The sequence below is a fragment of the Hemiscyllium ocellatum genome, chromosome 32 (genome assembly GCF_020745735.1).
Source record: "Hemiscyllium ocellatum isolate sHemOce1 chromosome 32, sHemOce1.pat.X.cur, whole genome shotgun sequence".
NCBI lineage: Eukaryota > Metazoa > Chordata > Chondrichthyes > Orectolobiformes > Hemiscylliidae > Hemiscyllium > Hemiscyllium ocellatum.
Window position 1 is genome coordinate 47,019,530 of NC_083432.1, and position 26,331 is coordinate 47,045,860.

General features: G+C 39.1%; 1 protein-coding gene across 2 annotated transcripts in view; it reads left to right on the forward strand.

Annotated features, from left to right (window-relative positions):
- The window catches only part of npepps (aminopeptidase puromycin sensitive), a 209,027-nt gene extending 183,879 nt beyond the window's left edge, over positions 1-25,148 (forward strand). The window contains exons 19-23 of one of the 2 annotated variants that reach the window (XM_060848704.1): positions 5,993-6,049; positions 9,620-9,727; positions 13,857-14,012; positions 19,358-19,405; positions 23,983-25,148. In XM_060848704.1, the coding sequence (XP_060704687.1) occupies positions 5,993-6,049; positions 9,620-9,727; positions 13,857-14,012; positions 19,358-19,405; positions 23,983-24,135 (522 nt within the window). In that variant the 3' untranslated portion in view covers positions 24,136-25,148. Of the gene's footprint in view, positions 1-5,992; positions 6,050-9,619; positions 9,728-11,308; positions 11,445-13,856; positions 14,013-19,357; positions 19,406-23,982 lie in introns of those variants that run through there. The other variant, XR_009646443.1, reaches the window with a different exon arrangement.
- Positions 25,149-26,331: the final 1,183 nt, after the last annotated feature.

Consider the following 26,331-nt stretch of genomic DNA (forward strand, 5'->3'; position numbering starts at 1 on the left):
CAGAGGCGTAGCTGTATTAGAGGGATTTTTTTTTTTGCAAGCTAGGTACTGGAATGAACAACTTGAAAGGTTGATGGAAGTACATTTTCAATAAGGAATTGGGTAAATGCCTGAAGGAGAAAGCATTGCAAATCTTTGGACAGCGAATTGACTTTGTCTTTTCGAGGGATAAGACAGGCTAACTGATTTTTTTTCTGGAAGACTCTACAATCTTCTATTCAATGGGAGCATATTCCTGTTGCTGGTGTTAGTGAGAGTTAATGAAAGCTGTGATTTTCATGTATTTTCCAATTTGTGAACGCTGCTTCATTTAATCTCTTGTGTACTACTGAGAGCACCAAAGGTGTTAAAGTTGTTTGTGATGTCTATAGTGGAAACGTATAGAACTAAGTTTTTGCTCATAAGAAACTTTTATATTCAGAATATATGATACAAAGAGATTCAATAACTGATTACCTTAATAAAGAGTCAGAAAAGCACGCACCAGCATAATTATCAAGATTAGTGTTTTGATAGAGCCTAGTTAGGTCTGTCTGCAGTATTGCAGAAAATGAGTTGGGCCCATTTGTGCTTCAAGGGATTAAAGTTTGCATCACTTTAAGGTGAATACGAGGTGAATCAGAAATGAAGCACTCCAGTTCTTATCAGGGAAGCATTTTATTTTACCTTTCCTGATCTTCCACTATTACAGTACATTATGTATTGCTATGTCATTTCTTGTGCTGTTGTAAAAAAAATCAGAAAATTTCAACAAGATTCTGACCTATTATTCCCAATTAGTATTGATGGTTTCCTATCAACATGGTAACCATTTAGTGAAAGAATGTGCAAAATTCGGCTGAAATCACTAAAAACCTCTTTGTTTCCCCCCCCCCCCCCCCCCCCCCCCCACGCTGTGTCTTTCCCAAGGGAGTTTTGTTGCAGTCCTTTCTAAGCAAATATTTGTTCAGTGCATTGTAAATGAAAATGATTCAATTTTGAGTTGCAACACCCACATTTTTAGAAAGAAAAAGTTGTGACTTGTCTAATAAGTACCATTTTCCACAGTTCTGCATTGACATATTTAATAGTGCAATTCCTGGAGGTTATGGTGGTTGGTTACTTGGTACAGAAAAAGTTTTCTGGTAATGCTTTGTCGTCAAGGTGGGAATTCAGTTTGGAGAAAGGAACCGTTTGCTTCAGCTTTGTTTGAAGTGCAGATTGAATATAGATGCAAAGGAAAGCTTGCCTGTAACTCCCTGACAATGTACTAAACTAAATCTTAAACACAGTAGTTAGTACGCCAGATATCTTTGTGACCTTCACAATTTCAAACACTTCTGTTCTGTTCTGCTGCCCTATCTCACATACTAATGCAGTGTGGCCCTGCTTTAGTGGTAACTTGTTGGTGAATGCAAGCCCATATTTTACTCCTTCGCTGTGTGGTATCCTTCCTCCACAGATTCCAGGGATATTTGCTTAAACCCCACTCCCCATAAAACAACCGTTTAACTTCATTAAAAAAAAAGGCTGATGGTATTAATTCTGTAATCTGCACAGACTATCAGGGTGAAGTTGTGATTAGGTTGTGTGAATTTCATTTATTCAAGCAAATAAGAGTTGCAAAATATATTTATGCTGCAGTCCTACCAATGAGGCAGTGTCTAACAGCAAGGTTATTATAAAAATGTAATGGTTGACCACACAGGATGGAAGCTCGCAGTGATGGTTTAGCAGTGGCTAATACTAACCACTATGCCATCTCATATCGAGAGAGTGCTGCACAGTTGAGGGTGGAGGATGGTGAATGAGGTATCTGCTCTCTCCATTGAAGACAAAATATCTCTCAGCACGATTTGGAAACTGAGGAGGAGTGTTCTTCCTGGTGCTTTTTTCATATTCATTCATGGGATGTGGGTGCAGCTGGCTGGCCAGACAGCACTATTTCGCCATCCCTAATTGCCCTTGTGAAGGCAGTGTTGTGCTGGCCAGTGCTTCGATGCTTAACCAACACAGATGATCTGGTCATTATCATGGTGATGTTTATGGGATCCTGCTGTGCACAAATTAACTATCTTGTTTTTCCTGCTCTATAAGAGACAACACTTCAACAGTGTTTTATTGACTGTAGAGCACCTTGGGGTGTCTTATGATTGTGAAAGAAACTTGATCACAAATGTAAATTGGAAGCAGCTATGCACTTGTAATCTTGCAAAGGAATAGTTACTGGTGTGGCCATCTGTGCTCTGAAATGTACTCTGCATTCTGGGGAGGGGTGTTGAAGCACAATATGACAAATCTCCAGAAATCATTCTGTTGGAATGTAATATGATGTGTAGGAATGTTCTTGTTGCTTACTACATTCTTGATGGAAGTGAAACTCAATAGATATTTCATTCCCACAGTAGCCTTTTAGAACAAGATTTTTAACTTACGAACTTTGGACATATCGTATTTAATTGAAATTCATTCTTTTTCTTGCCTTCCTGCAGCAACCAGTTCCTATATCATCATAAATGGGACTGAATTCAAATGTTTGAAGGTCACCAAAGTGTAGTTGTAGCACTGAACTGAGGCATTGAGCTGCATAGTTCTTTTTATGACCTTCAGAAAATAATGCACATTTCAGGTGTAATTTTGAATCCTTTTTTTGTAAAACTTGTGTAAACAATTATGTTTATTACACTCAGCTGACCTGTGTAAGGACAGTCATGGCAATATCACAAATTACATGAGGTAAAAGAAAAGAAAATCAGTGACTAATGACAATCCAGTGGATCAGCGAACATTGAGGAGGATAGTTTGAGGGTATCCCATGTACTTGGGTAGCCTGCAGACATTGATGGTCAGGGGCATGCGGGCACCATATTGAAACATATCTAGCACTTGGGAATAATAGCAAATCAAAATCCTCTAGGTAGGAGGGTTTTTTTCTTTTCTTTTTCTCTGTACAGTGGTGCATCACTTACCAGTGATTATCTTTCCTTCTCTCCCCTTTGCCCCAACCAAGTTTGTATCAATTGACCTGAACAGAGGAGCATTTGGTTGGATGCTAGTAGGAAAGTAGTTGGCACGGAGCAACCCATAACTCTCACCTAGGGAAGGGAATGTCTGCAGCATTTACTGGTATCTTACGGAGATTGATAAAACTTTATCTGAAAGTGTTCTCAATTTGTGGAATGGTGGAGACGTTGGCCAGAATGGCTGGATATGCCATGTTACAAACATTTTGTTGTATAATTAGTGAAAAAACTATTATTTTAATGGATACCTTGCAGTGGGGTACAGCCTGTGTTCCAGTGTTATGAACTATGTAAAATATTTATTCAGTTGTTTTCTTAAACACTTTTTTGTTGTGATCATTTTAGTAAGTTGTATTCAGGGTCTTGGGTGAGCAGCAACTGTCGATATAGATGGCAACTGTGTACCACCTCAATGCAGGTTCAGCTCCACACTAAGTACTTGCTTATAGTATCAAATTTGTTAATTGATCCAGATTTTATCTGGCTGATCAAAAGTGTATGTATAGAACTAAAGAAAACATTTTTAAGTATTCATTGTTTTCCCCCAAAATGTTAATTTGTATAAACCATTAATGCATCAGAGCTGAACGGTATTTTTAAAAAATATTTATGAAGAGTGGAAAGTGCCCATTTTCTCTCCTTAACTCAGATATTCCTAGCAGAGTAGATAAGCAGTTTTGAATCTGCAAAGAGCACCAATCTCTGTTCTTAGTCCTTAGCTTACCTCAGAATTCGTTTAGGTCAATTTCCCACAAGGGCTTTCAAAGAGGCAGGCCAGTTAGTGTCTAAATATTAAATACTTCAAATTGAGAACCACCGTGCACAATGCCTGTTATTAATATATTGTATTTTCTTTATTCTAATTATGAGTAAAGATTACAGTAAACTATTGAAGGCTTATTCATCTCACAGATTATCAACTCTGCCTTAAATCCTCTTGAATGTAGGTCAGTGCTGTGCCTAGTAGTTATTGAACAACATAATTGCTTTAATGCTAAGTCACATGAATTTTTCTAGTATTCTGAATGGCAATGTTTAAGTTTTCATTGAGATCATGATTAGAAGATGTGATATTATTTTCAGAAAAACGTTTGTAAATTTATTCATAGTTTTTCTCTAATGTTATAACCCCAACAAGAAGTTGATGTAAAATTATTTTTTAATTTCAAGTATTAAAATATAAATTGGAACAACCTGCATTTATAACATTGTAAAACCGCCCAAGGCACATCCCAGGAATGTGTCCAAAGTAGGTTTGATCACCCATTAGGTCAAATGTTTAGTAAGGAGGTAAGTTTTATGTAGAGTTTTAAAGGAGCTAAGGTTTAGAGAGAAAATTCCAAGTTTTGGACTTTGACATCTGAAGCCACATTCACCTAGGGCGGAGTGATTAAAACCAAGGATGCTCAAAAGACCAGAATTAGATGAATCTGAAGAAATAGGAGCAGACATAACTGGGCAGTGTTGCCAAACAAAGAGAGCTCAGAGTGCAGATGCATAGTTCCTTGAAAGTGGAGTTGCATGAAGACAGTGGTGAAGAAGGTGTATGCCTTCATTGATCAGAACATTGAGTATAGGAGTTGGGATATTATTTTATGGTTGTACAAGACATTGGTGTGGCCACCTTTTAGAATACTATATACAATTCTGGTCACTCTTCTATAGGAAGGGTGTTGTTAAACCTGAAATGGTGCAGAAAAGATTTACAAGGATGTTGCCAGGACTGGAGTGTTTGAGCCAAGGGGGAGGCGGATCAGGCTGGAGCTTATTTCACTGCAGTGTTGGAGACTGACATGACATTATAGAGGTTTATAAAATCATGAGGGGCATGAATAGGGTGAATAGCCAAAGTCTTTTTCCTAGGGTGGAGCAGTCCAAAACAAGAGGGTGTAGGTGAGAGGGTAAAGATGTAAAAGGGACCTGAAGGGTAAATTTTTCATGTAGAGGGTAGTGCTTGTATAGAATGAGCTGCCAGAGGAAGTGGTGGAGGCTGGTACAATTACAACATTTAAAAGGCATCTGGATAGGTATATGAATAAGAGGAGTTTAGTGGGATATGGGCCAAATGCTGGCAAATGGGACTAGGTCAGATTGGAATGTCTGGTCAATGTGGATGAATTGGACTAAAGGTCTGTTTCTGTGCTTTATGACGCTATCTATGAGCCTGCTGCATCTTCAATACGATTGCGGCTGATGTTTTACCTCATTCTATTTTCCCAATTTCCAACCCATCTGTTTCCCTGAAAAACCAAAAAATTAATCTTTCAGCCTGACGTGGTTAACATTCAAGTTTCTACAATGGTCTGTGAGAAAAGATTCCAAATATTCACAGCTCTCTGCTTTAAATGATCAATCCCTTTTGAAGCTGGAGGAGACTGTAAAGATGATGATGCATATGGCCATGGACAAATTTGAAAAGACAAAATTAAAATTCAGATTTCTCAGACTGTAACATAGCTGCAAAGCATTTCACGACATGTGGGATACATCTCAAATTCTGCAATCTGATAAAGTAAAAGCATTCTTAACCAAGTTCTGCAGTTTTATTTAAATCTTTTCAACCATCTTTGATAATCTATTTCAATATCTGAATAAAAGTCTTGGGGGAAAAGCAAACTTGAATTTATGTAGTGCCAAGGCACTTTACAGCCAATAGAGTAATGTTTAATATATATATATTATTCTTTCAAATGTACTTTTACTTCACCAATGCAAAACTCACTAATTCTTTGTTACAAACAACTTGTGTTTATACATGCTTAGCTCTGCCTGAAATTTACAGTACTGTCTGATCTGTTAGAACTGTATTCTGCAACCGGGACTTTGGAATCCCTGCTATTCAAAAATCTACCAGGGAGTCCCTTTGTTATGGCTGATAATCAAGGCTCCACACTAAATAGAAGGTCATTATGATTATGTCCTTTTCAAACAATAAGGAGAACTTGTATTTGTTCCAACTGGAAATCATCTGTTTTCTGTTTTCTCCTCAGGTATATTTAACAGTTCTGAAACATGGAGACTCTACAACGCTAGATACAATGTTAAAGGTAAGTGGCTGCTTCTATACCTAAAATGTTATCCAAGTTTTATCTTTTAGCATTTTAGTATAGCTGTAAACAGAAAAAGAATAGTGATGACAAGTCACAGTTTTCTGCAAAGTAATACAGAGCTGGAAGATCCCTCTTAGGATTCACATTTTATGCTGAGCTAAATAACCTTAATCAGATCAGCATTAGAAACAGCCAGCAGTGCCTGAAGTGCCTAAAAGGAGTATTAACGATGGCTTAGGTCACTGATCACTGTCCAGTGGTTCTCACTGGAAGGTTAGGATATACTTTTAATCTCCTTGTTCAGGGCTTTTGTGATACACTATTGGAGCAGATGGGACTTGATCCTGGGTCACAACCTGTAATGGAGTTGATGTTTTAAACAAAGGAAAGAATGATCTTTGAAGTTAAAATGTTTTCAGTGAATTTTTAGTTCTAGAATTCATTTAAAGTTTTGTGTGGTCTTGTAGAAAAGGTAAAATGGTGTCCCTTTTTAACTTTCAGTTGTAGCTCTTGTTGAATTTATCTAGCTATAAGTTTTCGTTCTAAAGTTCTTCCTGCAGAATCTGGTCACTTACAGCCTAACTTCTGTCTTAATTGAGACTGCCTAACTGCCGGGAATAGATTGTAACTGAAGTAGTTAAGGCCACTGTGTTTGCTTTGTCACATAACTATCAGGTGTCGGTGAGATGTAAAATTCCATTGCTGCAAAAGCCTTTACCACATGTTGTTAATAACCATTCTGTATAATTATAAAATAAATTAGGACTTAAAGTGATAGGGTTGCACAGCACAGAAATAGGCCATTTAGTCCAACTTGTCTGTGCCAACCAAACATCCCAATCTAGCCTAGTCCCATGTGCCAGAATTTGGCATGCATCCCTGTAAGCCCTTCCTATTCATTTATGCACTCAGGTACTTCTTAAATGTTGTAATTGTATCCACCTCCACCACTTCCTCTAGAAGCAGATCAAGTCCCATCTGCTCCAATAGTGTATCACAAAAGCCCTGAACAGGAAAATTAAAAATATATCCTAACCTTCCAGTGAGAACCACTGGACAGTGATCAGTGACCTAAACCATCGTCAATACTCCTTTTAGGCACTTCAGGCACCACCCTCTACGTTAAACAGTTATCCCTCCAGCCATTTTTAAATTTTTCCCCGCTCAGCTTAAACTAATGCCCTCTAGTTTTTTTTACTCGCCCATTCTAGGAAAAAGACCTTGGCTATCCGCCCTATCCATGCCCCTTGTGATTTTATAAACTTCTATAAGGTCATCCCTCAGACATAATTAGTATTTCCAAAGATGCTTCCTGAAAGTGGACTTTTCAGCTTCCATCCTGAAAGATATACAAAGAAAGACTTTGTAGAGATTCTCAATGAAATAGAAGAGCTCAATGCTAATTCTGAATTGGAAATTGAAGCTCTCACTGATCAAATAACATCAAGACCAAAGTCAGGGATCATATATTTTACAGGTACACAGGGACGACAAACTTTTTGACCATCGCATGCATGGTTCCATTTTATATAAATGGTTGGAAACCTGTATTCATTTTTAAAGCTGAAAATGTGTTGCTAGAAAAGCGCAGCAGGTCAGGCAGCATCCAAGGAACAGGAGAATCGACGTTTCGGGTATGAGCCCTTCTTTAGGAATGAAGAAAGTGTGCCAAGAAGGCTAAGATAAAAGGTAGGGAGGAGGAACTTGGAGGAGGGGCATTGGATAGCTGCAAGGAGGTTAAGGTGAGGGTGATAGGCCGGAGTGGGGGGTGCGGCTGAGAGGTCAGGAAGAAGATTACAGGTTAGGAAGGTGGTGCTGACTTTGAGGGTTGGGACTGAGACAAGGTGGGGGGAGGGGAAATGAGGAAACTGGAGAAATGAGTTCATCCCCTTTCCATCGCCCCTCCCCTAAGTCCCTCCTCCCTACCTTTTATCTTAGCCTGCTTGGCACACTTTCCTCATTCCTGAAGAAGGGCACATGCCTGAAATGCTGATTCTCCTGCTCCTTGAATGCTGCCTGACCTGCTGCATTTTTCCAGCAACACATTTTCAGCTCTGATCTCCAGCATCTGCAGTCCTCACTTTCTCCTAGTTCATTTTTAAAGCGTTTGGTGTTTGCACATATGCTCCATGCAAAATTGCTACATGTTTTCTGACTGCCTGAAGGTATACAGGGTGATAGTGCCACCCATAGGACGGGGTTGTTATTACAGAGTGCCTGCGCAGTTCAAATGATCAAACTCTGACAGACACACCATATGTACGGTGAATGGAGAAGGGTGGCATAAGGGGAGATCAATCAGAATTTGTAGAGAGAAAAGTTAGAATTGTGGAAGAATCCTTCAGGAAGAAAAATGCTTTTGTTATTGTATTCTGTACTGCAAAATATCTTTCATGGCCTCAATGTCTAATGTGGATGAGCTTGTGTTTAAAAGCTATTTGTCAAGTTCTTAAGAACTCTTCCAATCCGTCACGATGTTTTGATGTACATTTGCTATTTTATAGTAGAATCTGATCTGTGTAGTACAATTGCCCATAAACAGCAGTGAAATAAATGGCCCTATGTGTTTTAATGTTTTTTATTGAGTGATAAATATTGGCTGTTCCACTCGAGAGATTTTACCTCCTTTCTTTTTGAAGTATTGTCATTGTCCATTTCAGGTTGGCCATGTCTAATGTTTAATTTGTAAGATGGGGCCTTCAAAAGTGAAAGGCTCTCTCAGCAGGTCACAAGTGTTAACCTGTATTTTATGTTCAATTCTGGAGTAGAATTGAATAATTTATAATGTTGCCCTGAACCAAGACTGGCATTAAATAAGCCATTATGAATTTTAGAATCATGACCAACCAAAATTGTTATCACTGATGCTTGGTATGAGCTGAGGACTGAGTACAGAAATTACTGTCTCACTCAAAAAAAAGAGACTCAAGCTTCCATCAGTTAGTATGGTGAGATAAGTAAATTGATCATTTTTTCTACTTGAACAGGGAAAGTTAAGAGATGATGTGATGGGAGTAATCAAGATGAAGTTTCAGTAAGCTAAATCAGAAAGAGCTATATCCACTGTTTGGTGAATCGGTAACTAGAAGGCATAACAGTGTCATCAAAAGAACAAAGGAAGAAGTCAGAGGAAATTTTCTTGCTCAAAAGATTATTAACACATAGATTTGATATGAGAAATAGTGATAGATGAATAATATGTAATAGTTTTCAAAGGAAAGTGGGTAAATACTTGAAAAAGGAAAATTTAATGAAGTGGGTGGTAAGGTCAGGCAATTGAGGTTAGAGATGGCTATTTGAGAATTTTGACAGTTGCAGTGTGCCAAATAGCCACAACCTGAGTCGTACAATCAGTGATTCTAAATTTCAGTATCTTGGATGGTGATTATAGAGGATAAATTTGAAAATGAGGTGGAAAATCAAAAATCTCTTGTTGGTTCTTGGTCACATGTTGAAGATGACTGCATGAACAAAAATCCATTTGGTGACAGGAAATTGCATAGAATGTAATTAAATGCATGTTTTCAAAGGCTATTTAGGCTGATCAAACTCCCTTCCTTTTTACAGCTACATAATCAAGCAGATCTACAAGAAGAGAAGGTCCGAATTGAAAGGTTATTGGGTGCTATCTCACACCCTGACCTCATTCAGAAGGTTTTGACCTTTGCTATGTCGGTATGTTACTTCTTACTATCCATCACATGATTGCTCAGGTTACTTCCATTGCAGTTTCCTGTTGTGCATTTAATTGCAAGTCAGACTAAAGTGCACAATGGAAAGGTCACAGGAAGATCTTCATCTCTCCCCTACCTGCATGCGTTTCTGTCAAATGAAATTCACTTGCTTAAGACGACCCTTCAGGACTTCATTGCGTAACTTGTAACAACTTCCCACAAATACCATCATATCTGAAAACAAATACCTTCACAGTTAGTACTTCCTTCACTGGGCTGTGTGCTAGTCATGTTTTATGACTATCTCCAGTACTTAATATTCATTTTAAAGTGAAAATTTTAATTTTAATTCACGTTTTATCTTTTGGCAGTTCAAGGATTGTTTTTATATCTTTAGAAATGAATTATTTGATTTGTAGTGCCTGATCCTTTTGTTGCTTTTCCTTCATTCTCTCAATCAGCTCAGCAGAATCTCTGCCGCAAGCAGAATGAATGTCTCATTTGAACTTTACTGTGATGTGGCACTGATACAAGGGGATTTACCCATCCATAAAGTTTAATTAGTAAACCATCATTAACTCCTGTCCTTCCTCTTTCCGTTTTTCTATACATGGTTCTCAAAACTGCACACTTCTTTGATAGAGGACATCACTGTACATACCTCCAACATTCTCCAACCTCTATCCCACTTTTTATTTGCAGAATCATTACATCAAGTTCCAAAAGAACAAGTATGGCACCACAGACAATACAAGACCTAGTCCTGATTTGAGCCACTCATGAAACCACCTACAACCATCGTTGTTTGTTATTTAACCAATTGTTGGGTGTAAAGTCAAGTTTATCAACGATTTATCTGAGAAATGCTCATGGCGACTTGTAAATGAAAATGGTGAAAAGAACTAAACTTGTATTAGCATTCCTCTTCCCACCTTTCAAACTAGTGCATACCAACTTTGAGAAAAGGGCTTAATTTATAGATGTTAGCAGTGATTAGCATAGCTGGCAACTTAAACTTTTCCCCATCATGGTCCCCCTCCTGTCCTACCTATCTAAACAGCAGGAAGTTTCTAACATCTTATTGATATGGGTCCTTAAGAATAAAAACTTAAGATCAGAAATTAGTGCTAATTGCAAGTACTACTTTGATAATATACAGTTATATTGCTGATGTAATTTCACTTGAACTTTATCATAGTTGTTAATATTAAGCTTGAAATACCCCCATCAAATCTAGCATCAGGAAATATTCTGTTAAATTTAAACCTAAAAGTTACCAGTTGGTTTCTGTGCTGCCTTTCTCTGAGCACATACTAAGCTGAAGTGCCCCATGGAAGGTTCAATCCTGCCATTGTTGAGGAATATGTTTGAACTTATTTAGAGAAATGTATTGGTTTCAGACTCCCTTTTCAGGATGTTTAGGAGTAGAAAATAACCCGAGCTTCTAAATCCACCAAAAACTCCCCTTGTAATAACTGTCAGACCCATGTCTGTGCCATTTCCCCTGATGCGCACTCTTCTAACTGGCTGGTCTGCTCAGGGGCCTAAACCACAGGTTTTCTGTCACTCTTTTTCCCTGCAGGATCTGCTCACCACCAGCTGGGAGGGCGCGACATTCTCAGCCACGGTATTCTCCATGAATGAACCACCGAGATGAGATGATCCACTAACAGGAGATGCGCTTATAGGGGGTGTGAGCAGACTACGCTTTGAAAAGAGTAAATCAAAGAAAAAAAAGTGTTGTTGGAAACTTGACTGATGCAATAACCTTCAAATTTGTGTTTTACTTTTAGTTACATTAGTATAAACATGCTGGAAAAACTACTGTACATGGTACATTCTGTTCTTTTCATTAAGCTGGACTTCAGTGGGATTTATAGTTTGTTTTCATTTGCAGCTGTATTGTGCAAAAAAAATGCCCTAGAGATTTAGCCCTTGTTTGCCATATAGACAGCTTAAATAGTGGGTTTTAAGTTAAGTTAGATAAGTTAACTATAGCTTCCTGCCCCTGGTAAATGGTAATGGATTCTTCTGCCCAGTGCAGTCAGTGCACAAACTAGAACAATTGAGACCACTGCCCTGCTGCATGAGCTTACCTGCCCTTACTGCTGCTGCTTGAAAATTATATTTGATTTTATGCTTATCTTTGCATGCACAGAGACTTAGTGGATGTATATGTGTAGATTTATATCTGTAATGTATTGAAGTCACGTTTGTTATCACGTTTTACCTGTCATTTTCACTATTACTTTTCATCACTAATATTAAGCATCATTATCTTGAAACACTTTAATAGGCAATGTTGCTTGTACACCAAAAGTTTTGCATATAGTGCCTGGTTCCCCTTTGTTCCCCCACCTGTAATACTTTCCGATTTGCACCTTGCTAATTAGATCCCTATTGTTCTTAAAAGGTGTAGCCTCCAAATTTTCATGGATTTGCATCTACTTACATTTCCTGCCAACTTGTTCATTTATAAACTTTGAAACCCACGTTTATAGTACATTTGCCTTACCCAAGCCAATTTCCTACAGAATATTTGACTTCTCTAAGGTGATTAAATTATATTTATACATCCTAGTTTAATTATCCTCTGCAACCTGAACCCTGCTTGATCCAAGGTCTGATTGCAAGCCACTGAAGATTGACACGGTTTGAATTGGTAATAATGGACCTGACGTCTTCGATAAGATTGAAAGCTGTAGAAATCCTTACTTAGGTGGAATTACAGATACTTTGCAGGAAAATAAGCCATTTTGCCCAAATGATCTATTTGTCATTTAAGCACCATGCAAGCCTACCTCCTTTTTAGGTAATTCTATCAATATAACCTACTATTTCTTTCTACTTCATGTTTGTCTAGTTTTCCCTTAAATGCATCTATACTACTCGCCTCCACTACTTCCCACAGTCTTTTTCCTTTTTACATCTACAGGATTTTGAAAACTAAGTGAAGTGTTACCTAACCCACTTCAAATCTTTTGTTTTAACTTGGGTGATATTCAGCATGTGGGCAAAGCTACTGGTTTTTCTTAATTGTTGCAGAGAAATATTCAGAATTTCAGATACCGAAAACAATTCCAAGCAATAACAGTGGAATTTGAACTGATTTTACATTGTAAAGCACTGGTCCTGATTATGGGGATTAGCAAAATCTTGCATATTATGTTCTTTCTTCACAGAAACTAAAAACCTAGCAGAATTCAAAACCCAAGGAATTGGTTTTACAAAAGGTCTTGAACATTGTATAAGAAAGTTCAACATTTCTTGCCTTGAACCAATGATTCTGTCTTTGTTCTTCTGCTTTTAAGCTAAGTGCTGGTTGAGTCAGAGAGGAAAGCTGGGAGACAATCAGCCTGAAGGCAACTATCATTCTTTCTTTGTTCCCCCTTTCTCGATCACCAGCTCCCTGACCACATAGAAAACAAATTCTCGTCTTCATGCAATATGTCCTAACTTTTATTCTTTATAGCTACCAGACAGATGGACAAGTTTAAGCATGTGTCCTGTGTTTCATGTTTATTTCTGATCCTGAAAATTATGAAGTAAAATTGGAAGTCAATGCACCCTGATACTTGATGGTTAACGCACTGTCAAACCATGTGAAGGAGATCTAGTTAATGAACCCTCTTTGTATGTTGATTGGCTCATTTTCAGGAAAAGCAGCTTTGAGGGACCAGAGTCCTCCAAGATAGGGAAGACGAATGAAATGGGAAAACCACTTGTGTTACCCACTTTTTCCCTTTCTGGTGACACTGGCTGCTGCTGTAATGTGTATTGCTGCAAAGTCTGTAGATATCGGCCGAATATCATCAGCAATGATATCTCACTACAACTGAACGAACCGCCACCAATTATTGTCTAGACAGGGACAAGTGGCTCACTGGATAAGGTTACACCAGCCTGCTGTAGGTTATGAGGATCATACCTCAGCAAAAGTCATCAACTTTAGTGAAGGAATTGAAAAAATGAAGAGGTGTTTAAGCCTATAAGTATAAATACATTGTTTGGTTTCATTTCTGCATACAGTGCTTTAGCCTTCGTGGAACTGATGCACAGCAAAGGAAGAAAAATGTTTGCAAAAATAAAGATTTTTTTTGTTAACCACAGTGCTTTTGTTGTTCTTGTAGGAAGAGGTTCGTCCCCAGGACACGGTTTTTGTACTCGGTGGCGTATCAGGTGGAAGTTTAATGGGTAGGAAAGCTGCCTGGAAATTTGTAAAAGATAACTGGGAAGAACTGTACAATCGCTATCAAGGAGGCTTTTTAATAGCACGATTAATCAAGGTAATCAAGAAAATGTTCTCAACTGCCCTGAGTCCATTATGCCTTTACTTTCAATTCAAGAACTCAATATTGCTTCAGCAGGAATATCTAGCTATTCAAACCATTTCACTATGATGAGTCATGTACTTAATGTGATTGATTTGGAGAACTGGCCTCATAGAGAAGGATGACTAAAATGATGTCCTGCCACATCCAAGTATGGCAGTTTGATAGTTATCATGTTCCATTCCTGAACTATTATAAATCTATATGCAGCATTATTCTACTTTTTTTTTCTGCTGCAAGTGTCCTATAATAAGAGCTGTGAAACATAGCTGAAATGTAGATTCCCAAATTGAGCTTGCTGCAGATTATTGGAATACTTGTGTTTCCATTTGTGGTATTATTGAACTATCTGAAGATCGTCTTATGTTTCTTGAGCAGAAAAGGAACAGACAGATCTGGAATTTCATCAACTTGGATGGAACAGGGAATTCAAGATGTCTTTTACAAGTATTTCTCAAGTTTTTTGATTAGATTACTTACAGTGTGGAAACAGGCCCTTCGGCCCAACAAGTCCACACCGACCCACCGAAGCGAAACCCACCCATACCCCTACATTTGCCCCTTACCTAACACTACGGGCAATTTAGCATGGCCAATTCACCTGACCTGCACATCTTTTGGACTGTGGGAGGAAACCGGAGCATCCGGGGGAAACCCACGCAGACACGGGGAGAATGTGCAAACTCCACACAGTCAGTCGCCTGAATCGGGAATTGAACCCGGGTCTCTGGCGCTGTGAGGCAGCAGTGCTAACCACTGTGCCACCGTGCCATCCAAGTTCATTGGTCATGATTTCAAGGAATGTTTTTTTTAAAAACTCCATCAGAATAATTTAATGTTACAATGCAATAACCTACTGACTCCCAAGATTAAAAAGAAAATTCGAGGAATATCTGACAGGCAGCATGATGGGTTATTTTGCTCACCTTCAGGGAGCAAGTCCCCAATCATGAGAATTATCTTCTGTCTGAGAATTCATGGAATTCAGTTGGAATCCTCCTCCAGCTTGTACCATTTCTTAGCCCCTGCCACTGCTTCCGTAGTTGCATTGAACTGAATTAGGTTTATTGTCACATGTACTCACATTAGTACAATGAAAAGTTTACAAGTCCCAACTTACGGTGCCAGCTTAGGAACAAAGGTATCTTATACAAAGCAGCAAAATAAATCAAAGTTTTAAAAAGTTAAACATTACAGTCCTTCTTACTAAAAAGTAGAAAAACAAAGAAACACAGTTAACACTGAGTTGAGCATGGATCTAGATTCATGTAGTACCTGCAAATAGCTAGCATTCCAAATGTTTTTTGAAGCAGAAATTAAAGCAATGTACTGAGGCACTTAATACAGTTTAAGGAAAGGGAATGTTGTTTGCACATGGATCAGAGTTTGCTTATGGGTAAGTTCCTGGGGATGATGGACATTGAAAAGGTGTTTGGGTGGGTTGGGCCAGAACTGCTGAAGGCACTGCTTACTTTTGATGGAGCAAAGTGCAGGGATCAATGGAGATCAGACCCCACAGGCTATATGACTATGGAGGAAGTTACAAAAATAGCAACAGCCAGCACAATTGGAAGACTCTTTAGGTTAAGTCAAGGATTTTTAATTTAATTTAGAAGTAGGAGTCCAACGCAAGTATGGCAGGTCAATCATTTTGATGCCTTTTACCCATTCCATCCAATCCAATAAGCCATGTATGCCACTTGTGGTCAGGAATTTATCAATCTCTGTCTTAAACATACTAAAAGACTGAACATCTTAGCCCACTGTAATAGACTTCCAAAGGTTCACAACTCTGAGTAAATGGTTTCTCCTCATCTCAGATCCAAGTGGCATCTTCCTTATTTTTTAATTGTGCCCCTTATTTTTCGACTCCCCAACCAGGGGAAACTTCTTACCTGCATCTACCCTGTCTAACTCTCAAGTACTCTACAAGCTTCAATAAGATTACCTCTCATTCTTCAAAACTCTAAAAAATACAGAAAATGCCCAATCTCTCTCCATACGACAGTGCCACCACCCCATAAACAAGTCTGGTGAGTATTTGCACTCCGGTGATAGCGATAATATGTTTCATGAGATAGACACCAAATTGCACACAATACTCCAGGTTCAGCTTCACCAAGTTCCTATACAGCTGAAGCAAGACTTAACTACTCCTGTGCTCAAATCTTCTTGTGTTAAAGGCTAATATTCCATTAACCTTTCTAATAGCTTGCTGCATCTGCATGTTAGCCTGCAGTAATTTTTCAACAAGGATATCTTGGTCCCTTTGTACATCTACAGTTTCCGACTACCTCTTATTTAAGAATTACTCTGCACATCTGTTTCTCCTACTAAAGTGCACAATCTTACATTTTATACATTATTTCCCGTCTGCCGTATTTTTGTCCATTCATCAAGCCTGTAGAAATCCTCCTGAAGCTTTTTGTAGGTTCTTCACAACATAGTTCCTCTTAACTTTGTATCATCCCAAATTTGGAAATAATGTATTTTGGTCCCCACTTCCAAATCATTCATATACTGAACAGCTGGGGCCCAAATGCTGATCCTTACGGTAAAGATGTTGTGAAACTTGAAAGGGTTCAGAAAAGAGTTTCAAGGATGTTGCCAGGGTTGGAGGATTTGAGCTATAGGGAGAGGCTGAACAAGCTGGGGCTGTTTTCCCTGGAGTGTCGGAGGCTGAGTGGGTGACCTTATAGAGGTTTACAAAATTATGAGGGGCATGGGAAGGGTAAATAGACAAAGTCTTTTCCCTGGGGTCAGGGAGTCCAGAACTAGACGGTATAGGTTTAGCTTGAGAGGTGAAAGATATAAAAGAGACCTAAGGGGCAACTTTTTCACACAGAGGGTGATACGTGTAAGGAATGAGCTGCCAGAGGAAGTGGTGGAGGCTGGTACTATCACAATATTTTAAAAGGCATTTGGATGGGTACATAAATAGGAAGGGTTTGGAGGGATATGGGCCCGGGTGTTGGCAGGTTGGACTAGATTGGGTTGAGGTATCTGGTCGGCATGGACAGGTTGGACTGAAGGGTCTGCTTCCATGCTGTATATCTCTGACTCTACTCCATTCATCACAGCCAGCCAGCTGGCTGGCTATTTCTACTCTGTTTTATGTCTGTTGACCAGTCATTGATACATGCCAGTACGCTACTTCCTATTCTGTGTGCTTTAAGTTTTCTAATCTTCCTATGGTGGAACATTATTAAAACCATATCTTATGAAAAATATTTTTAAAGAGACATAGATGGATAGGATATGGTGTGGATGATGACATTTAGAATTTATTTTCATTTATAATTTTGGTTTTAGATGAACAGTCAAGCATTATACTGCCCTGTAGAGTTGAGTCTTAAAATCATACAACCCCATTGACCCATCACGTCCACACCGACCCTCCAAAGAGCATTCCACCCAGACCCACCCTATCTCTGTAACCCTGCATTTCACATGGCTAACCCCCTGAGCCCGCACAATCCTGAACACCATGGGCAAGTTAGCATTGCTAATCCACCCAACCTGCATGCCTTTGAACTGTGGGAGAAAGCTGGCGCGCACAGAGGAAAGCAACGCAGACACGATGAGAATGTGCAAACTCCACACAGTCACCCAAGCATGGAATCAAACCTGGGTCCCTGGCACCGTGAGGTAGCACTACTAACCACTGAGCTACCATGTCGCCCTGATGGAGAGATTTGACTGGGGTCTCCATTTTCTCCAGGGAATACACTGCAATTGGGCAACACATCAAAAGAAACCTAGGAGCACTCCTAAACGACGAGCATTTGTAAAGCAATATTGACGAGCAACAAATAGGAGCAAATTACTGCAGATGCTGTAATCTACTGAAGACAATAAATGCTGGAGATCACAGCGGGTCAGACAGCATCTGTAGAGACAGAGCAAGCTCATGTTTCAATTCTAGCTGACTGCTCGTCAGTGTCTTTGTGAAGAGTCATCTAGACTCAATGTTAGCTAGCTCGCTCTCTCTGCATGGATGCTGTCTGACCCGCTATGATCTCCAGCATTTCTTGACTAGGAGAAACATCACAAGGCACTTCGCAGATGTGTAATTCTTAAAAAGTACGGAATCAAAATACGATATTAGATGTTGTAACCATAAGCTTTGTCAAAGTGATAGGCTTTAAGGAGATTCTGAAAATAGAGAAGAAAGGCTTAAAGAAGGATTTCTAGGGACCAGTCAAAGGCACAGCTGTTAATGGAGCAGGTAAAATGGGGGCATGAGCAAAGGGTAAGAGATGTAGCAACTAAGTGTTCTTGGATGAACATTACACGAAAGTGAGATGGTGCTTAATATGCTGCAGTTAGATCTGATAATTGTGTGGTGATTATGCTATACCTGAGGGAATAAAGATTGCAACTATACCATCTTCCTGGATAAGAGACAGTTAAATCTTTTGTTAGTAACAAGAGTTTCAAAGGTGGAGGTGAGGGAGTGGTTGAGAAAGGATTGTCGTGTACAGCAGCTAAACTGGTGATGGTTGCAAGTAACTCTAATTGAGGATTAGTAAACATAAAGCTAAGTGGGGGTGCGTTCTCCTTTCTTTCTGAAGTCAGTGATCAGTTCTTTTGTTTTGCTGACATTGTGAGAAAGAAGTTGTTATCTTGTACCAAGACACCAAGCCCTCCATCTCCTTTCCGTTTTCTGACTCATTGTTTGATATGTGCCCTATTACAGTGGTGTCATCGGCAAACTTGTTGGCATTTGTTTAGATTTTGGCTATACAGCTGTGGGTGTATAGGGAGTACTGTCGGGCGCTGAGAACACATCCTTGGGGGGCTCCAGTGTTGAGGGTTATTGGAGGAGATGCAGGCTTCACTCTGATGTGATAGTCTGTTATAGTGATGTTGGTCAAGAGATTGAAGTTGACTTGGAAACTCCCCTCCTCTCCTTCAAATTGTGATACAGGATCTTGCGTGTCAGTGTGAAAGTGCAGTACTGTGTTAGCATTGTACTAGAGCACCAGCTTAGATGTTATGTTTAAGTCTTTAGAATAGTAATTGAAGCCACAGCCTCTTGAGTTTAGAATGCTGCTAACTAAGCCATGGCTAACACTACCCTATCTCCAGAAGACTACTCAGAAGAATTCCCCTATTAAGTTATTCTGATAATTGTAAGGTTGTACCACTTTTAATAAAATGAAGATTAGATTTTTGCGTTACCTCCAGAGTATAAAAGACCAAAATTAATATCTCTACTAAATATTGATTCCTTTTTCTTGAATAGAAAGATATTTTGTCATCTATATACTGACTGATCTTTTACCTCTCAAATTTAGCTAACAGTCGAAGGTTTTGCTGGTGACAAGATGGCTGCTGACATAAAGGTAAAAGTAAATTCTCAGTTATTTACATGTAATTTTTTTTTCAGTTTTTAGGCTTAGCTGTAAATATTCCACAATTCCAATCCCATTAATGTTCACCAGCTTTGTGCCAGTTTCATCATTCTCAAATGTAGAATTTTTTAAACTACGTGGGGGTCAAATGTTTTAAGTCTCACTGTAAATGTGTTTAAATGATTATGAACAGCACTTGATCACTGCTACTCTCAAACCAAAGAGGAATGAAATGGAAAAGTTAGTTGCATACTATTACAGTAACAGTTTGTTACCATCATACCTGTTTTCCTATTGTGAGTTTGACTACAGTATGCCATCGTTTTAGGTGTCTCCCCTTCATTCCAAGGCATAACCAGAGCATTGCTGACTGACCAGACTTTAGCAACTTAGAGAATGCTCATGTCTGCCCATATCACCCTGATGTACAATGTGATCCATTGGTGAATCATGGATGGATCCCCAAGCAATGGATTTGAAATCCCCAGGGTGGGGTTGGGGGAGTCCTTGGAACTACGTCAGTTGTGTAATGGGGGAAACTCTGAGACCATGCCTGTATTAGCAAGCAAATAGCCAGAAGGCTACATTGTTGTTTGTAGGTAACATGCAGGACTGTTTCAATATTTTCAATGGGATCCAAGACTGTGTGCCAATGAGAGTGCAGATCTGCTATTTATAAACCTTCTTATTTAAAAGAAACTGACCTGAAGAGGGATGAGAAATGGCTTGGGAGAAGGACTTACACAGTTTAGGGGTTGCTACTTCCATTCATTAACTGCAGCTGATTGTGAAGGATTAATTGGGTGAAGAGGATGTGGTATACAGATTTGCTATAATTTGATCAATGCATTTGCTGCTATGAGGCATTAAAACATACAGTTACTGTTCAATCATCACAGCCTTGTGCAGTTTGCTATCTAGTTTCATGTACTGAGAGTTCTAACCAGTTGTAAAAGGGTGCTCAGAATTGCAGCCACCTCATTATCTTGTAATGGAATTAATTGTCTCAACTGAAGGAGAATTACTGAGACTGGAAAGTGATTAATGGTTCCATCAATTGCTTATTGATTTTTTTTTAAGAGTTTCCCACAGGCAGTTTTCATGAAATGTTTCTCTTGTTGCTGTAAAATTCTGTTGAGAAAACTTTTCGTGTAAAATCTACTTTTAAAATGACTCAGCAGCTGAACAGAGTTGTCTAAATTTCTGAGCACAATGTGCAAATAGTTCAATTAGTGTGAGAGGCTGACCAGACTGCAGAAAGCTGTGCTATCGCTGACCATTTTACAAACTGATTATGCTCCATTTCATGTTCTGGTTGTTAATATATACTTTTTTTTACTGGATACTAATACCCTTGATCCAGCAGGTTTCAATAAGCTACGTGGGGGTCAAATATTTTAAGTCTCACTGTAAATGTGTTAAATGATAATGAACAGCACCTGATCACTGCTACTCTCAAACCAAAGAATAGAAGTGCAGGAATAGGATATACCATAAATGATACTTCTCAAGTTGCAATGTGAAAAGCTAGGGCTTTCTTTTAAGCAAGGAAACGTTTGGTGGAGCTGCCACCAATCATCAGTGTGTACTAAAATGTATCCCTGCAACATAATTTTTGAAAATCATACATAATATATTATGTCCTAAGGTTGTGGAATCCCTCAGTCAGGTCAATTTACTATCAATAGCCAGAGTATACAGTTTTTCTGGAAATCCTCATTTTCTTTTCCTCTCTGCAAGCAATGCCCTCGTTTTGATTTGGCAATGTTGAGTTCCTTATCTCGGTCTTTCTGCTGAGAGAGCAGAGTTGAGTAGAGGACAGATCAATTTTTTTCAACACCATTTTAGAAAGGAAAGAACAAAAATTGAAAAATCAAATGAAAACTGATGACTGTGTTTCTGTCCCACGTTCAACAATTGCAAATACTCTCCGCTATTTCTACTGTCTGCAGAATATTCAGAAATGAGAAGATTTGCGGACACACCCTCCTGGGACAGTGTAGGTTCTCCATTTACATCACCCACTAACTTTGATCTAAACTAAAATTAACTCTGAGGTGTGATGGTGCTGAGCCATGATGGGATAGATTTTCCCAGTGCGATTGGATTGTTTGACTGCTTCAACTACAGACAGTTTAATCGAGGAGGAACAGGCACTTTGTTACTCACCAGATTTTCCACCCAAATATCAATCGCTTCAATTACCTCGTCTTGACAATGCTGTCTGAGATATCTTGCAGCGAACTCATAACTACATTTACTGGCACGGACAAGAGAGACGAATTAACTAAATTATTCTTCCTGTTTTAGCCATATCTAAAATGTTTATTTTAATTTTCATATCACTTTTCTTTTCCTTTCTAAAAATAAGCAGTGGTGTGTTTACCGAGATTCTTTTTAATTTAAGAACAGCCCACAGAAAATTCTTCAGGTTTAAAGCAAAGGAAAGTTTATCAGTGCTTTGAAAACAGAGGAATGGTTCAAGCTGCATTGTCATTGTTGCATCCAAGAAAGAAAGAAGAGAAGATCAAAGACGATAAAATCATGAGGGGCATGGATAGGGTGAACAGCTGAGGTCTTTTCCCCAGGGTAGGGGAATCCAAAACTAGAGGGTATAGATTTAAGATGAGAGGGGAAAGATTTAAGAGGGACCTGAGGGGTAACTTTCGTGCAGATGGTGGTGCGTGTATGAATTGAGCTGCCAGAGGAAGTAGTGGAGGCTAGTACAATTACAAGATTTAAAAGTCACCTGGATGGGTGCATGAATGGGAAGGTTTAGAAGATTCGGGCCAAATGCAGGCAAATGGGAATAGATTAATTTAGGCTATCTGGTCGGCATGGATGAGTTGGACTGAAGGGTCTCTTTCTATGCTGTACATCTGTGAACTTGTATCAGAACTAGTTTATGTGAATTAGAAAGGCCAGTAAGGCCGTTGCAGCTGAGGATCTTTCAGTTGATTATACACCAGTACCTTTTGTAGGAGTTCAGTGGAGTGGACTTGCTGATGAAGGTGTCATAGTTGTAAGCGTGAAATTGGTTTACTTTGCAGGCAAACCACAGATTTCTTTTCAGGATTCAGACTTTTGAGAGAAGAGGCAGGTATTTAGCTAAGCCTGGAGAGCTGATTACCTTTCAGATGTTACTAACAGACTGACAGCAGACAAAGCTGTAAAGTCGAAGGTGAATGAAAGAAACCAATTTCAATCATATCATTTAAAAACAAAGTGCTAGAAAAACTTAGTACATCAGAACTGCAGAGTTGTATCAAACTCTTAATATTAAAACTGTTGTTTATGTGTGCACACATGCTGCAAGACCTGCTGAGTTTCTTTGTCTTGTTCTAAATTTCCAGCATCCAAAGTATTTTGCTTTAATATCAGTTAGGGCATTGAGTTGAGACTTTCAGCAAACAGGTTTGGATTTTTATGTCCTATTGTCAAAAACCATTGCTTTTTCTTTGCAGTGGATTATTGTGGAGTGATTGGCATTACATCAACTATTTGATTGTTCAGAGCTGGCTGAGTGAGCTGGCTGAGTTAGATGTCTGGTCTACTAGTCACTTGTGTTTACTTGGCTGAAATGTTAATGCAATGTAAGAAGCGTCACATTCTAAGAGGTGATGAATTTGCTTTTGTCCTGTTAAATGCTAAGTGTTTCTGGAAGCAGTCAACTTCCTCGTTCGATATTTGATAGCAGCCATTTTAAAATCCGACCTGAGTCCATTACACAAATAAACTGGAGTCATGGAGATGTACTGCATGGAAACACCCTTCAATCCGACCCGTCCATGCTGACCACCTGCCAGCACCCAGTCCATATCCCTCCAAACCCTTACAATTCATGTACCCATCCAAATACCCCTTAAATGTTGCAATTGTACTAGCCTCCACCACTTCCTCTGGCAGCTCATTCCATACACATACCACTCTCTGCGTGAAAAAGTTGCCCCTTAGGTCTGTTATCTTTCCCCACTCCCCCTAAACCTACACCCTCTAGTTCTGGACTCCCTGACCCCAGGAAAAAGATTTTGTCTATTATTCCTATCCATGCCCCTCATAATTTTGTAAGCCTCTATAAGGTCACCCCTCAGCCTCCAACGCTCCAGGGAAAACAGCCCCAGCCTGTTCAGCCTCTCCCTATAGCTCAAATTCTCCAACCCTGGCAATATCTTTGTAAATCTTTTCTGAACCCTTTCAAGCTTCACAACATCTTTCTGATAGGAAGGAGACCAGAATTGCATGCAGTAGTCCAACAGTGGCCTAACCAGTGTCCTATACAGCTAGGTAATATAGTTTCTTCTTAAAAAGAATTACAAGGTGGAATCTCTCTATTCCTGTCCTCTGGGAATTACAGTGCCAAAACATAAATTAATGCAATTGAAAACTGGTGGTAAATTTGAAGCTCTTTCAAAAATTTGAGCATTGTAGCTTTTATCTTAGAGCACCACTGTACCCATTTTGTGAACCACCAAGTGTTGGTCTCAGTACTGATTTAATTTTTCACCAGTGAAAATTGTCTTTGTTCAAGTTGATCTATCTTTTTCATCACCTTGTCTCTTGAATTTCAGAGCTTTTTTGAGACTCATCCTGCCCCTGCCGCAGAGCGGACCATCCAACAGTCATGTGAGAATGTCCTGCTGAACGGAGCCTGGCTAAAGCGTGATGCAGAAGCCATCCAGCAATTTTTGATGCAACGTAGAGGGGCACACCCCACAGTGTGATCAAAATACCCCCTGAGCCACCATCACCCCACTGCCTTGCCATGGGGAGGGGAGTTTGAAAGTATATTTCACAGCCAGAGCCTGTCACCTATTAACTTTGGTTGAAAATGAATGTAGTTAATACCTCATTTTAAAAAGAGAACAGAAAGCTACTGTCAGCTGATATGAAATGTGTTGTTTGGAGTGACGTGTGTACAGACAGTGACATGGCAAGATGCAGTCTTAATATGACATTGGATTGGTGACAACTTAGAACACTGAAGCAAGCCTGCTGGTTATATTGTGGTAATGTCATTCCTTCCCTCCTCTCTGGCCAAGGCGAGTTAATTCTTATTTAATTATTTCTAGGCCTCAGTTTAACCGTTGATGTCCTTCATAAAGAGGAAGAAACATCTCAGTAACAGCCACATTGAATAAAAATAGGAGATATAAATAAGAAAAAGTATTAGAGCTTTCATTTTTAAAGAAAATGGGTTAGGGACCTTTATGAGAATAGGATGCATGATTTTTTTTTTGGTGTGTATACCCGGGGCCATTTTCACTGTTAATTTGCAATTTAGCACATAAATTGTTTTAAAGAAAAGATATAACTTTAATACTTGAAAACAAGAGTTAAAGCCCCCTTACCTGGGAACACCATTAGAGAATAGCAACAAAAGTCAGTCCTGATTCCTGTGCTACGTATATCCTTTTGTGAAAGCCTTAAAACTGATTCAAACTGGCATGTAACTGGGGGGAGGGGGGATGGTGTTGGGGGTTGAGAGTGGGAAAAAAAGATGTAAATGGTAGACTTAACCTGAGAGTGGGAGAGCCAAGATGTACTAACCCTGCAAAATAAAGCATTCAGAGGAATGGGCTGTACCTCATTTTAACATAAATCCAATATTTAGTGTGGCTTCAGTTCATTTGGAGAAGGTCATCGAACTAATTGTCAAACTGCTTCCCTGAAATACTCGTTGTGCTTTTTGTTTTAAGATACAGTTGGTGTTAATAAAAAAAAGAATTGTCAGTGATATGTCTCTTGCTTTTTCTGTGCATTGTGATATTAGATGGTGTTTATGTATTCAAAGTCTGGGTGTGAATAAAGCCAGGGTTTAATTTTAAGATTCAGATCATATTACGCATCATGTGTAATATATTCTAATCCTTCGTTTCACTGTAGCCTGGACCAGTTACTAATCTGATCTATGGACTGAGGAAGGTATGGATGGCCGTTTGTTAATTATTTATATTGGAAAACCTCTGTTTATTAATTTAATGCAGTTGTGGATCAGTTCCAGTGTTTCTAGGATTATAATTGATGGGGAAAAATGCTGGGTATTGGGCGGGGGCGCGGCAGGGGGAGGACTGGGGAAACAGTGGAAGAATTGAGTGTATCGAAAGCAACAGGATGAAGTTGGAAGGCTGTTTTGAAAATGAGCAAGTATATTAGATTCTTTACTTTATTAGTTTACACTTAATACAAAAATAGAGAGGATATCCTTGAATTCTATGTAAATCACTGTTAGGCCTCAGCTGGAGCATTTATGTTCAATTCTTTGCACAACACTTCTTCCTAAAATTGGACAGGAGATAGAGGAGGTTTTTATATCAGCGATGATAGATTACAGTTTCTCTGGAGAGAAAGACTGGAGAAGTGGGGATTTATGTTCTTAGAGCACAAGCGATTTGATAGAGGTGTTCAAAATCATGATGAGAATAAATAGAGAGGTTTCCAGTACAGAACATTGGTAACTAGAAAAGACAGATTTAAGGCAAAAAGAGTCTACGGCAATGGGAAATATTTCCATTTCACAGCCAATTAAGATGATTTGAAATGCATTGTCAAAAAGAATGATGGAAGAAGATGCATTAACAGCTTTCCAAAGGGAATTGATTACATGCTTGAAGGAGCAATTTGCCAGATTATGGACAAGCAAGACCAATTGGAAAGCTGTGTCAAAAATCTGGCACAGGTTGTGTACACTTGAGGCATTTAGTTAATGGTAGTATTCCACTGGATGGAAATAATCATAAGGGAACTGGCAGTATAGTGATGTTTCACCCATAGAGCCAAAACATACTTGTCTGCTGGCAATCTATTTGTTGATGTTAAGCCCCTTTCTACCTTACCTGGTCTCCATTAGTTTTGTATTTTATAAGAGGACCATTACCTTAGGCCTGAATTGGTAATCCTGGAATGGACTGTATTGTAGG